The sequence below is a fragment of the Microtus pennsylvanicus genome, chromosome X (genome assembly GCF_037038515.1).
Source record: "Microtus pennsylvanicus isolate mMicPen1 chromosome X, mMicPen1.hap1, whole genome shotgun sequence".
NCBI classification, from domain to species: Eukaryota; Metazoa; Chordata; class Mammalia; order Rodentia; family Cricetidae; genus Microtus; species Microtus pennsylvanicus.
The window spans coordinates 68,274,923-68,289,754 of NC_134601.1; the positions used below are offsets into that span (position 1 = coordinate 68,274,923).

At 45.8% G+C, this 14,832-nt stretch overlaps 1 protein-coding gene across 1 annotated transcript; it reads left to right on the top strand.

Moving 5' to 3' along the window:
* Window positions 1–10,653: 10,653 nt before the first annotated feature.
* On the top strand, window positions 10,654–12,421 carry LOC142841396 (elongin BC and Polycomb repressive complex 2-associated protein-like). The gene has a single exon (XM_075958225.1). It carries the CDS (start codon window positions 11,016–11,018, stop codon window positions 12,135–12,137), a length of 1,122 nt encoding a protein of 373 aa, XP_075814340.1. The 5' UTR covers window positions 10,654–11,015; the 3' UTR covers window positions 12,138–12,421.
* Window positions 12,422–14,832: the final 2,411 nt, after the last annotated feature.

The following is a 14,832-nucleotide window of genomic DNA, read 5'->3' on the forward strand; positions in this document are numbered from 1 at the left end:
TTCCAGGATAAATAGGACTCCATGGTTTTGTCTTTAACTTATAAACAGACAGTTTTGTTTGTTTTAAGCAAGAGCAAGATCATAATGTTAAGTTGGAAAAGTTAGGGAAGGGAGAAAATATGATAAAAATGAATGAAAAATTTAAAAATAAGGAAAAATGAAAAGTAAAATATATATGTTGAGGTGGGGCTGAGGGGATGGCTCTTGCAAAAGACCTGACTTCAGTGCCCAGACGCCAAATGGTGACTCAAAATCTCCTGTTATCTAGTTCCAAGCAAACTGACACCATCTTATGATTTATGTGGGCAAATCCACAAAAACACACGGAGATAAAATACCCATAGACATAAAATTAAAATAAACAAAACCTGAAATAATGTGATACAACTATTGATTTCGATAGTGCTCTTAGTCATAGGAACTGAGTTAAGTTCACAGTAACTACTAACAACCATCTGTAATGTGAGGCCACGCTGGGCTATTTAGTTCATGTTTTTTTAGCCCATGTTACATAGCAAGATATACATACACACTCACACACACACACACGTTCTCCACATATCTGTACATTTATATATTTACTTCACTATTATTGTGACTCCATATCATAAGCATTGTTGCCATCCTCATTGTACACAAGAAACGAAAGGCCCAGAGAGACTGAATAAGTAGCTTCCAAGTCACAGAGCAACTAAGATGTTACCCATGATTTAGTCATGCCTCCTAGTCATCCTGATCATTGCGAGGTCATGAGGCAACCTGGGCACTCAGGATGTAACCATATGAAGGAGGCAGTAGATACAGGAAACTGAGAAACACCCCAAGATGGCACATTCATGGCTCATGTCCTAGGGTCTGGCAAGTACTCGCTCTCCTCTCAATGATTTGGAAAAGGATCAGAAAGTCAAGGCAGAGGATCGGAGGTGGGCCAGACACTGGTTGTCAGACTTTATTCACTGGAAGGGGTATATGAAAGAGAGATATGTGTGTGTGAGGAGAAAGTACACAGACACTTGTTTTTCTGTTTCCCTAATTTCCTGTGGTGGACCAGAACAATGTCTACCTGTGATTGGAATTGTTGCCCCAGCCTGAAAAGAACAGAATATCTTCTCACCAGTATCTCTCTCAACATCTAGGAGTCAAAGATGTGAATGACACTTCACACAAAATGTTCCTGTGGAGCCCAGCAGTGAGGACAGGAAGGACCATGAACAGATGGGGGGAAGAGCCAGGGCTGTGAGAACAAGACACCCAGTCACTGTGAGGAGCTGCTCTGATACGTTTCTTGGCAAATGTTGGCACGTTACCCACATTGGGCACATGATGCATGAAACTGATGTCACGAAGCTCCTGAAATCACAGCTGGAGCCATGAATTCACGTTCTGGGTAACGACTAAGTCTTCAGCCATCTAGACTTGCTCTTGTGGAGATAGGAACCACAGGCAGGGCCTTAGCCTTGTGCTCCTTGCTTTCTATTCTAGAGGGCTTCCTGGTGCTAGATGGACACCCTGGGAGTCAGAGAATCTTACAGGACCTGCTCTGTTGGGATCATCTCCTTTGCTTGGCTAGAAGGGACTGTCGGTACACCCTGCAGCTCTCCCCTCTGCTCATTGTCCCTGTGTTCTTTCTCAGGCCTGACAAACCCCTCATTCTTACCTCCCAGGTTTAAGATCTGAGGATTCTGCCTCCTGCCCAGGCTGAAGCCGTCCATCTACTACTGCAGGCGGCTTCAGTGCCCTTCCTGACCAAGGCAAGAACAAATCATTCTGTGTTCATGGTCCCAGGTAGGCTGAGTTGCCCATTCTTGCTTAAATGGCTTTATTGTTGGTCAGGCCTGAAACATGAGCAAGAAAGAAACTTCCAGATGGCTAGACTCACCCTGACTGGTGTACAGTTTCATCATCTTCTCTTTCCACTCAGCATGATTCTGGAAAAACTGTGCTGGCTGTTGCTGGCTGTTTTCTTCTCTGAGAGATGGTGCACTGCCCCATATGAGCTGAAGTATAACCAAGATCTGAGCCAGATGTCCGGAAACCAGACTGTCTCCATTGTGCTGAAGGAAAGAGACTAAAAAGACCTAGGATTTGGAGTATGATGGCAGTTGCCAGTGAAGCTATTAGGCATAACGTGAGCTCTGGGAGGGACCAACAGACCACAAAAGAAAGGCCATAGAACAATGGGTAGGCAGCCTAAGGTCCTGATGTGGCATTAAGATAATGATGGTGGCCTACCTGGCGTCAAGAGAAAAGGATAATGGCAGTGAGAGACTCTGGAAGAGCCAGCTCAGTACCTTCCAAACAAGATGTGACCAACAATGGGGGATGGTGGTCCATATTAGCTGGATCAGATAAAAACAGCCTCAAGACGTCCTCTGCAGGGTGGCATGCAGAGTGCTCTAACCCTTTCCCCAGTAAACTTTAAACTTAGGTTTGTCCTTTATTTCTTTCTTTATCTCTTTCTTTCTATCTATCTATTTATCTTTCTTTCTTTCTTTTTTTATCTCTCTCTCTCTCATACTTTCTTTCTCAGCGTCTAAGTCAATGTTTTCAGACTATACCCACCTTCTTTTTCAGTACAGCTACTTAAAAAAAAACTACGTTTCTGATTATCTTGTATCCCAGCTACACACTTCATCCTAGATCTGAGGGGATAGCTCAGTTAGCAAGGTGCTTGCTTTGCTAGCACGAGGACACTAATTCAACCGCCAGAATCTAAATTAAAACTCTAGTTCTGGTAGCCTGCACTTGAAATCACAGCAAAAAACTGTGCAGATGTAATGTTCCTGGGGTTTACTGGTGAGAAGGCTTACCCTATTTTGTGAGCTTCAGGCCAATGAAAGACTGTCTCAGAAAAAAAAAGAGGACCGCAGCTGAGAATACACACTCAAAGCTGTCCTTAGGCATCTACCACAAGTGTGCACAGATACCCAGACCAACACTAACCCACCGACCTCCCCCCACACACACACAATCAAACACACACCTACATTTGATCACCTGGTATGGATATTCTCATCCCTGGATACCCGATGAAATCATATTAGGAGCTTACATACCACACACACCACTACAACCTGACAACACCCTCTGCCACCACACACAGAGGGATGGAGAGAGAGAGAGTGAATTATGTACCTTAAGCCCAAGGTATAATTTGATTAGCCTGAAAAGAGGTCCAGGTATCAGTGTTAAGAAATGAGGTTACAGGCGGATCTCTGTGAGATTGAGACCAGCCTGGTCTACAGAGCTAGTTCCAGGACAGGCCCCAAAACCACAGAGAAACCCTGTCTCGAAAAATCAAAAAAAAAACAAACAAACAAGAAATCAGGGACACTACCCAACCTAATTCCGGCCTTCTGATTCCTACTTTTAGTTACCTCACTGGTTTTCTTACCAAGTGCAGAGGATCTCTATTTTTCTCTGGTCTTGACCTTAACAGCAGTTTCCCTCCTTTCTTCATTCCTTTCATCTTTCTGTCTGTCTTTGTTTCATTCATTTGTTCATTTGATCTTTTTTGTTCTCAAAAGGGAATAATTCTGATAGGATGCAGTAGCTGGTCAAGTACTTAAGAGTGTAAGTAGAACAATCGAGGAGGCAAAGCAAACTGGCCGAGTCGAGATGCAACAAACTAGATCCTGGTAGGCACAGGGCCTAAATTGCTCCTCTAACTGTCCATCTCTCCTTTGTCCTCCCCCTAGAATGGATACTTCTGGGAAAAGGCTGTGCTTTTCTCACAAGCCCAGCTTATCTAGAATTCAATCTGTTATAAGTAAGTAGGTGTATAAGATGCAAGAATATGTAAAGAAGTTTAAGAAACAGCTGAAGTTCACCAGGCATGGTGGTGCATGTCTTTAATCCCACTACTCTGGAGGCAGAGGTAGATAAATCTCTGAGTTCTTGGACAGTCTGGTTTATAGAGAAAGTTCCAGAACAGCCAGGGCTACACAGAGATACTCAGATACACAAGAAGGAAGAAGGAAGGAAGGAAGGATGGAAGGAAGGAAGTAAGGAAGGAAAGAGAAAGAAAGAAAGAAAGAAAGAAAGAAAGAGTAAGAAAGAAAGGACAAAAAGAGACAAAGGAACGTTTTAGGGAAAGGGTTAGAGCACTCTGCATACTACCCTACAGAGGAAGTATTGAGGATGTTTTAATCTGATCCAACTAATATGAGCCACCGTCCCCCATTGTTGATCACATCTTGTTTGGAATGTCCTGAGCTGGCCCTTCCTGAATATCCCACTGCCATTCCCCTTCTCTCTTGAACCCAGGTAGGCTACCACCATTATCTAATATAGGTAGTTTGTGCTGAGGAATCATTTATTATACTTCTATGGTAAAATGAAATGTTAGTGTATGGAAGGGGCAGCGGGCTGCATTCCTGCCACCCAGCTCCTGACTGCCTGGCTAGCTTATACCCCGAAATAACAACAGACAAACTGTATTCATTTAAATACTGCCTGTCCTATTTCTATTAATGTGTGTAGCACCACGAGGTGTGCTTACTGGGAAGATTCTAGCCTACGGCCATCTTGGGTCAGAGCTTCATTGCTTCTCCCTCAGAGAGGAGAGCTATGGCGTGTGTCTGAGATGTCTTACCTTACTGCCTCTTCCTCCCAGCATTCTGTTCTATTTACACCACCCACCTATGTTCTGACCTATTAGACGAAGCAGTTTCTTTATTATTTAACCAATGATCTTCTGACATGATTAGTGTGTTGCATCCTTCCATCCTGTCTTTATCTCAATGGAGTCAACTTTGGGAAGTCATGTGCACACTAGACCATGATGAGGCTTCCATAAGAAGTTCTTTTCTGAAGTAGATCACCTCCGTCAAGGTTGCAGAAAACATCAAGTTCTTCATGGTGTATATTGTTCATTTTATAAAAACTCCATCCACAAATGGAAGCCTCACAGACATGGTGGCAGTCCTAGTTTTATTGTCTACCTAACACAGAGTCAACTGAGAGGAAAGCGTCTAATGAGAAACTGCCTACATCAGATGAGGAGGTTGGTCTTTGGGCACATCTGTGTGTGGTTTCCTTGATTATTAAGTCACATAAGAGTTCCCGGTCTGCTGTAGGCAATACCATTCTTAGGCAGGAAGCTCTGAATTACATAAAAGTACCAGAGAAGCATGAGCCTATGACCAAGCTAGAGAAAGGACTAGGAAACAGCGCTCTTCCTTCCAGGCTTCCCTCCTCCAGGTTCCTGCCTTGAGTTCCTGCCCGCATTTCCCCAGTGATGAACTGTGACTTGGAAGCCTGTGCAAATAAACCCTTTCTTCCCTAAGCTGACTTTGTGTTGGAGTGTTTTATAACAGCCCCAGAAACTGCTACTGTAACCGACTCTGTTGTCAGGCACGGGCAAGGGAAGGCACATCCCGAACTAGTCTGGGCTACATAACGAAACACTGAATCAAAAAGTAAAACCAAAACCATAGTGATAACCCCAAAATAAAAGTGTAATTCCACTTTTAGGAATACTAGTCACTGACCAACATTATTAGCTGTGTCATGGAATTCCAATGCCTGTCTCTGATGCATCAGAAATTTTTCAGGTTGAAGAAAAAGAATACTAGAAATAAAAACATCCTTTGCTGCAAAGAAAGAACATCAGGAGGCTTAAATGTCATCTTAATGCTAAGTTTCCTATTTCCACTTTTTTCCTTTAAAATATGTACAGTGGGGGGAGGGGGAGGGAAATGGGAGGCGGTGGCGGGGAGGAGGCAGAAATCCTTAATAAACAAATAAATTTAAAAAAAATAAAATATGGACAGTGCCTGGCAAGATGGCTCAGTGCATACAGATGCTTGCACCGAGCATGATGGCCTGATTTTGCCTCACTGGATACAGCAAAAAGAAAGAAGTGACTCCTAAAAGTAGCCTGCTACATTCATGTGTATATTGTGACACACATGCATCAACACATAAACACAGATAAAACATAAAATATATGTGAATGCTTAAAAGCAAGTAATGATACTTTATGTGTGTTTAACACATATGCACGTGTATTGTAGAAAATGGAACACTAAAAAATTGCAAGGGGTTTCTACTATTAAAAGGTTTTACTTTTGAAATGCGATCTCACTCTGTAACCCATATTGGCCTTAATCTCACCATGTGTCCCCCACTGGCCTCAAATTCATGTCAAACCCTTTGCTTCCACTTCTTGAGTCCTGGGATTACAGGAATGAGGCAACACACCTAACATCAGGATTTACTTTCTGGAGAAAGTGGTAAAAAAGCAATACTGTGTAGACTATAAAATAGTAAGGACATACAATTTGTAATCACTAAAACATATCAGAAAGGCTGATGAGAAATGAGAATGTTCTAAAGCTAAAACATTAAAAATAAGAATTAGAGAAACAAAATATGAGGGGGATAAGAGTGCAAATGATAAAGAGTATAACGTCACAACAGATACATTAGCTGTTAATGGATCAAACACTGCAAATAAAGGATAAATATTTTCTGAACAGATACAAAAGCAAGAACAGTAATACCTTGTCCATAAGCTAGAGAGTTTAATAAGTGTGTTTGAGGGCTAAGAGGATGGCTCAGCAGTCAGCATCACTGACTGCTCTTCCAGAGAACCCAGGTTCAATTCCCAGAACCCAAATGGCAGCTCACACCTGGCTGTCACTACAATTCCAGGGGACCTGGCAACCTTACACAGGCCTGTATCATGCAGGCCAAACACTCACGCACGTAAAATAAAAATAAGTAATTCTCTTTAAAGTAGAAGAAAAAGATGCTGGCGACAGTGGTGATGCTGTCACAGCCTTTAGAATCATTTACTGCTCATTTAGTAAGGGCTGGTTGCTGGGAATAGCTGCTGCCCTCAGTTCAGTTTAGTCTACTTAGATTGTTGGTGGGGTTTGTCAGTGTGCTGTTTGAGCACTTAGCCCCCAGCAGGTAGACTATAAAATAGTAAGGACATATACTTTATAATCACTAAAACATATCAGAATGACTGATGAGAAATTATAGAGTTCTAAAGCTAGAACATTAAAAATAAGAATTAGAGAAACAAAATATGAGGGGGTAAGTACAAATGACACAGAGTAGAACGTAACAACAGATATATTAGCAATTAATGGATCAAACACTGCAAATAGAGGATAAATATTTTCTGAACAGATACAGAAGCAAGAACAGTAATACCTTATCAGTAAGATGGAGAGTTTAGAAGTGTGTTTGAGGGCTGGAAGGATGGCACAGCAGTTAGCATCACTGACTGCTCTTCCAGAGGACCAGGGTTCAACTCCCAGCACCCACATGGCAGCTCACAACTGGCTGTCACTACAACTCCAGGGAACCTGGAACCCTCACACAGGCCTATATCATGCAGGCCAATCCTTCACACACGTAAAATAAAAATAAGTAATTCTCTTTAAAGTAAAAAAAAAATATGCTGGCGACAGTTGTGAACCTGTCACTGCCTTTAGAATCATTTACTGCTCATTTTGGAAGGGCTAGTTACTGGGAATAGCTGCTTCCCTCAGTTCAGTTTAGTCTACTTAGATTGTTGGTGGGGTTTGCATTTTTGCTGTTTGAGCACTTAGCCCCCAGCTGGTGGCACTGTTGGAGGACTGTGGGGAGCATCTCCGGCCTGTAGTAGGAGGGCAGGGCCTTTGAAGGCTGTTACACTTAGCACTCACTGAATCTGATCTGTAAGCTTTGCATCCTGTCCATTGCCACATGAGGAGTCTCCACCATGTGCCGCGGTCCCCATTAACAGCTCCTTGATGGCATTGGTCACACTTTTCCTGGGCAGAGAACCCATGCCAGACCAAATTGTGGGTGTGGACTTTACACAACAGGGGTGATTCTAAAGCACTTGCATCACTAAAAGCCCACTCGGTCACTGGTGATGACTCATGGATTATGCATCTATCTGAATCTCCGGAGGTGGTGGATGACTCCAAAGTAACATCATTCTCCAGACCCAACAGAGCTGATGCACATAGGAACTCACAGAGACTGTGAGATCACTCACAAGATCGGCAGGAGCTCAAGCCAGATAAAATCCCTGCATGGAGGAGGGGAAGTTGCCACAAAGCCCTACAACTAGCCAAGTAGCTATATGTGATGGATAGCTGCTTTCTCAATGGAGTGACACTCGAATAGCAAACACACCTCAGAACAGGCACCATGCCCAGTAGTTTCCAGTATAAATAGGACTCCATGGTTTTGTTATTGACTTATACACATGCTGTTTTGTTTGTTTTAATCAAGAGAAAGAGCACAACGTTGAGTTAGGGATAGTTAGGGAAGAGTGAAATATGATAAAAAATAAATAAATAATTTAAAAATACAGAAAAAAATTAAAATAAAATATATATGTTGCGGGGAGGCTGAGGGGATGGCTCTTCCAGAGTCTTATTCTTAAAAAATATCCCTGGGGTCAGGCCGCACAATAGCAAACTCGGCGCGTCCCAGCAGTGCCAGGCACCAGTGTACCTGAACAAGCGGCTACAGTCGGTGGCTGTGGCGGCGGGTCAGACATATAAACACAGGAAATAGTTATAAATGTTTATTAATAAAGGGGGGAGAGAAGAAGGGAGAGAGAGAGAAGAAGAAGAAAGAGAGGGAAAGAAGGAGAGAGAGAGGAGGAGGAGGAGAGAAGAAGGGAGAGAGAGGAGGAGAGAGGCAAGGGAAGGCACATTCCAGACTAGTGTTGGCTACATAATGAAACATTGAATCAAAAACTAAAACCCAAACCGTAGTGATAACGACAAAATGAAAGTGTAAATCCACTCTTAGGAATACAGGTCGCTGAACAACAGTATTCTGCTGTGTCATGTTATGCCAATGCCTGTCTCTGATGTTCATTCTCTCCTCTCAGAGTCATCGAAGTCCTCCTGTCTCTTGGGCTTTCTCTAATACTAGTGCAGTATGAGATGAATTGATCTACCATGATTTCCTTTAAAGGGAACAAGGAATTGATTTTTCATGTGTGTGGAAAAGTGAGAGAGGAGGAAACCTCATTTGTATTCATGGATAGCTGGAAATCCCAAGACCATGTATTGAAAAGATGGCCACTCCCCTCCATCCACTTGAGGTGCTAGCACATCCAGTATGATGTGTTTTATTCAAAAAGCTGTGATTTTCTCATCAGTGACCTTGGACCCTAGAAGAGAGTGAGGGTGTATTTTACCAATAAGCTAGAATTAAGCAGACCAGCAGAAAAAAACAGATATAATTTAATAGTTGAAAAGGATTAACTCACCTGACCAAGTAAAGTTTCTCAAGTCCAAAACCCGTCTGGACAATGCAGCAAGAAGAGTGCAAAAGAAAGCAAGGGCAGCTGGATTCCCAGGATTTCTTCCCTCGCCCCAGGCAGCCACACCCTAGCCAAAAGTGATTGGCCCAGGTACCCTATCAAGAGAGCAGCTTCCTCTAAAAGGTGGTGACAGAAAATGTTAACTCAGTCTCTTATCCATTGATTACATTCTCCGTGCCTGAAGGTGACAGAGATGTTTTCAGAAAGAAAGAAAAGTAAGAGTCCTGGGAACAAGCACAAATACACAAATATAAACAATCAGAAATTCTTCTGGTTGAAGAAAAGGACCAGAAACAACAATATCCTTTGGTGCAAATAAAGACAATCAGAACGCATGAATGTCATCTTAATACCAAGTTCACTATTTCCACGTTTTTCTTTATAATACACACAGTGCCTGGCAAGATGGTCTTGTGCCTACAGATGCTTGTGCCAAGCACAATGGCCTGAGTTTGCCTTCCTGGGTACAGTGTAAAGAAAGAAGTGACTCCTAAAAGTAGCCTGCGAACTCCATGTGTATATTGTGACACACATGCATAAATACATGAGGACAAAATGTAAAATATATGTGAATGCTAAAAAGCAAACGATGATATTTTATGTGTGTTTAACACATATGCACGTGGATTATCTATAGGGTTTTGTAGAATAAAGAGCTCTAAAAAACGGCAAAAGTGTTTCTATTGTTAAATATTTTACTTTTAAAATATGATTTCGCCCTGAAATCCATACTGTACTGAACTTCACCATGTGTCCCTGGCTGGCCTCAAACTCATGTCAAACCCTTTTCTTCCACTTCCTGAGCCCTGGGATTACAGGTGTGAGGCACCACACCTAACATCAGGATTTACTTTCTGGAGAAAGGGGGCAAAAAGCAATACTGTGTAAACTATAAAATAGTAAGGACTTGTAATTTATAATCACTAAAACATATCAGAAAGGCTGATGAGAAATGAGAATGCTCTAAAGCTAAAATATTAAAAATAAGAATTACAGAAACAAAATATGGGGGGATACGATTGCAAATGATAAAGAACAGAACATAACAACAGATACATAAGCTATTAATACATCAAACACTACAAATAAAGAATAAATATTTTCTGAACAGTTACAAAAACAAGAACAGTAATACCTTATCAGTAAGATAGAGAGATTAAGAAGTGTGTTTGAGGGCTGGGAGGATGGCTCAGCAGTCAGCATATCTCACTGCTCTTCCAGAGGATCCGGGTTCAATTCCTGGTGACATTGTGACATTGGTGACACTTTTCCTGGGTAGGGAACCCATGTCAGACCAAATTGTGGGTGAGGAGTTTAAAAAACAGGGGTGAGAGAGGGCGGAAGGCGCCCTCCCCGCCGCTGGGCCCGGGCACCGGGCGCCGGGCCGGGGTCCTTCCCGCTGGCTGTGAGTGCGGCCGCTTTGTTTGCCCCCGCCTCAGCGTTGAGGGGGGTGCGCCGGGAACGCGGCGGCAGGAAGCGCGACCGATTGCACCGGGGACGCGCGGGGGACCCAGGAGTCCGGCCGCCGCAAGGGCCGCGTGATGAGACCGCGGAGGGACCCGGAGCACCGCCGCGGGTCCCCGGTGGCGGGCCCGGGGCGCCCGTGAGCACAGACCTCCCGTCGACGGGGGGCGATGTTCCCCTGGCCCGCGGGCTCTTCGGGCCGCCGGGGCATCCCGCCGTTGGGACCAGGGCCCCCGCAGTGGGCGACCCCCAAGGCTGCTCCATGGAGACTCTGTGTCCTCCTCCCCGCCTGACAGTGCCCGCGTCCCCGCGGGGGTCTCCCTGCTCGCCCACGCCCCGGAAACCGCGTCGGGGGACCCCGGAGTTCTCCCCGCTGTGCCTGCGTGCCCTCGCCTTCTGCGCCCTTGCCAAACCCCGGCCGTCCGCCCTGGGCCTGGGGCCTGGAGAGCTGGCGCCACGGACCCCGGTACTGCTGGGCCCCCCGGCCTCGCCATGCACCGGCGGCAGGGCTGTGGACAGTCTGAAGCACCTCGGGGGACAGGCCGGGCCACCGAGCGACGTGAGCTCCGCGGCCCGCGAGGATGCAGGAATCGCGGTGTGCCCAGGCGGCGAAGAAGAGGAAGAGGGCGGAGGCGGCTTCCCGCACTTCGGTTCTGGTTCCTGCGCACCTCCCGGTTGCTGCCCTGCTCCCCGGCGTCCTCGGGATTCTCCGACCAGCTCCGCCTGGTCCCCGCCCAGGCCAGCCCCGAGTCTGGAGTTCCAGCCTGATGCAGCTAGCAGTCCGCCTCATGAGCCCAGCTCCCAGCCTCCTCCGCCACCTGCGGGCCTCTCCCCGGAACCTGCGTCTCCGGAGCAGCCTGTGCCGGCCTCGGCGGCTGCATCTGGTGGAGACCCTGCCCCGGCCGCGCCCGAGGCACCCGCGCTCAGCCCTTCGACGGCAGACGCAGCGCCGGACGCGCCCAGTGATCTCCGCCAGGAACATTTCAATCGCCTGATCCGTTGCTCGAAACTTTGGTGCTATGCGAAGGGCTTCGCCCTGGACACTCCAAGTTTGCGCCGAGGGCCCGAGCGGCCGGCAGCCAAAGCCCGGGTAGCAGCCAAGAAACGCCGGCGGCCAGCGCCGCCTCCGCGCGGAGTGCAGCCCCGCCGGCCCGTCCCAACGCTCCCCACCTGGAGCACCTTTAGCCTCCTCGACTGCTTTCCCTGTCCACCAGCCCTGGTGGTGGAGGAGGACGGAGACTTAGGGCCGGCTTCCTCGCTTCGCCTCCAGGGAGACGAAAAGCCTCCGCCTGCCCACCCGCTGTGGAGGTGGCAGATAGGAGGACCCGCTGTCCCCGAGCCCCCGGGCCTCAAATCCTGGTGGGTCAACTTGGAAGAACCCTGAGCTTTAGACCTCTTCTCCGGGTTGGGGCCCCGGGCAGTCTGAGGACTCCAGGAGGGAGCCTTGATTCTCAGATTTGTCTGTCTTTTTGTATTTTATGGACTGTGTGCCGAGGAACCGCAAATGACAGTGATCTTCAAGCACCTGAGAGGTCGGGGTGATAGTCCCTCATCTCGACCAATGAACCAAGGGATGGCTTCCGGAAAAGCCTTAACTGTAGAAGGCTGCATAACCAGCCCCATCCCTGCCCTCTCAGCGGGCGACCAGGGTCTTTATACCCCAGGGGAGCAAGGCAGCGACTGCCCAGAGACCAAAAGAAAGGGACAGAGGGAAGGACCTTGGTGATGGACAAACCGGTTGTTTCCGCGTTTCAGGGACGTGGGGTTGCTGTGGGGTGGGAAAATGATTGACAACTCCCTGGGGGCATCCTCTACCCCCCACGGTTCAGACCTTTAACCCTTTACACCCCCTTTTCTATTCCTAGTCCTTCTTCTCCCCAAGTTCAGGTGATTCTCCCGTTGATGAGAGCCTCAGTCTCAACCAGCAGGGTTGAGCAACTTTACCCTTTTGTCCAGTTTTTGGGGTTTCCCTTGCCATAAGGTTTGATGAGTGGAAGAGTCCTCCAGCCCCACTTCCCTCCTCCCTTAAAGAGGAGGGCAGAGGGCCTAGTTGTGTGGCCCAAGGCTGGTTTATCCTCGGGAACGGGCCAAAAATTCCCTGGGAAGATAATGGAAGGTGGAAGAAATCAATAAAATCAGATGAAACAAAAAAAAAAAAAAAACAGGGGTGATTCTAAAGCACTTGCATCACTAAAAGCCCACTCTCTCACGGGTGAGGACTCATGGAGGCTGCATCTATCTGAGTCTCCGGAGGTGGTGGATGACTCCAAAGTAACATCGTTCTCCAGACCTAACAGAACTGATGCACATAGGACCTCACAGAGACTGTGACAACAGTCATAAGATCTGCAGGAGCTCAAGCTAGATAAAATCCCAACATGGAAGTGGGAAGTGGCCACAAAGCCCTACACCTAGCCAAGTAGCTATTTGTGATTGATAGCAGCTTGGAGACGGAAAACAATTTTCTCAACGAAGTGACACTGGGTATAGCAAACACAGCCCAGAACAGGCCCCATGCCCAGTTGCTTCCAGCATAACTAGGATACCATGGTTTTGTTTTTGACTTATAAAAGGACTGTTTTGTTGGTTTTAAGCAAAAGAAAGAGCATAAGGTTAAGTTGGGAAAAGTTAGGGAAGGGAGAAAATATGATAAAAATGAATGAAAAATTTAAAAATAAGGAAAAATTAAAAGTAAAATATATATGTTGTGGCAAGGCTGAGGGGATGGCTCTTGCAAAGACCTGACTTAGGTTACCAGATGCTAAATGGTGACTCAAAATTGCCTGTTACCTAGTTCCAAGCAATTTGACACTATCTTATGACCTATGTGGGCAAATCCACAAAGACACATGGAGATAAAATTAAAATGAACAAACCCTGAAATAATAAGATACAACTATTGGTTTCGATACTGCGCTTAGTCATAGGACCTGAGTTCAGTTTGCAGAACCTACTAACAGCCATCTGTAATGTGAGGCCACCCTGGGCTATTAAGCCCATGTAAAATAGCAAGACATACACACACACACACACACACACACACACACACACACACACACAAACATAAACACACACACACACATTCTGCATATATCTGTACATTTATATATTTACTTCACTATTAGTGTGATTCCCTATCATAAGTATTGTTGCCATCGACATTGTACACAAGAAACGAAAGGCTCAGAGAGGCTGAATAATTAGCACCCAAGTCACAGAGCAACTAAGATGTTACCCATGATTTAGTCATCCCTCCTAGTCATCCTTGATCATTGTGAGGTCAGGAGGCAACCTGGGCCCTCAGGGTTTAACCATATGAAGGAGGCAATAGATACAGGAAACTAAGAAACACCCAAGATGGAACATTCACGGCTCATGTCCTAGGATCTGGCAACTACTCACTCTCAGCTCTATGATTTGGAAAAGGACCAGAAAGTCAAGGCAGGAGATCCCAGGTGGGCCAGACACTGGTTGTCAGACTTTATTCACTGGAAGGGGTATATGAAAGAGAGATATGTGTGTGTGAGGAGAAAGTATGCGGACACTTGTTTGTCTGCCTTCCTAATTTCCTGTAGTGAACCAGGACAAAATCGACATTTGTTTGGAAATCTTGGCCCAGCCTGAAAAGAACAGAAAAGCTTCTCGCCAGTATCTCTGTCGATAAGCAGAAAATGAAAGTGTAAATCCACTCTTAGGATTACAGGTCGCTGACCAACAGTATTCTGCTGTTTCATGTTATGCAAATGCCTGTTTCTGATGTTCGTTCTCTACTCTCAGAGCCATTGAAGTCCTCCCGTCTCTTGGGCTTTCTCTAATACTAGTGCAGTATGAGATGAATTGATCTACCATGACTTTCTTTAAAGGGACCATGGAATTGATTTGTCATGTGTGTGGAAACAGTGAGAGAGGAGGAAACCTCATTTGTATACAGGAATAGCCGGAAATCCCAAGACCACGTATTGAAAAGATGGCCAATCCCCTCCATACACTTGAGGTGGTAGATTTATCACACAAGACATCTCTTATTTAAAAAGCTGTGACGTTCTCATCAGTGACATTGGAGACTCTTAGCGACTGGT

Coding starts and splice junctions, on each gene's coding strand:
- LOC142841396 (XM_075958225.1), top strand. CDS start 11,016: ATGGAGACTCTGTGTCCTCCTCCCCGCCTGACAGTGCCCGCGTCCCCG.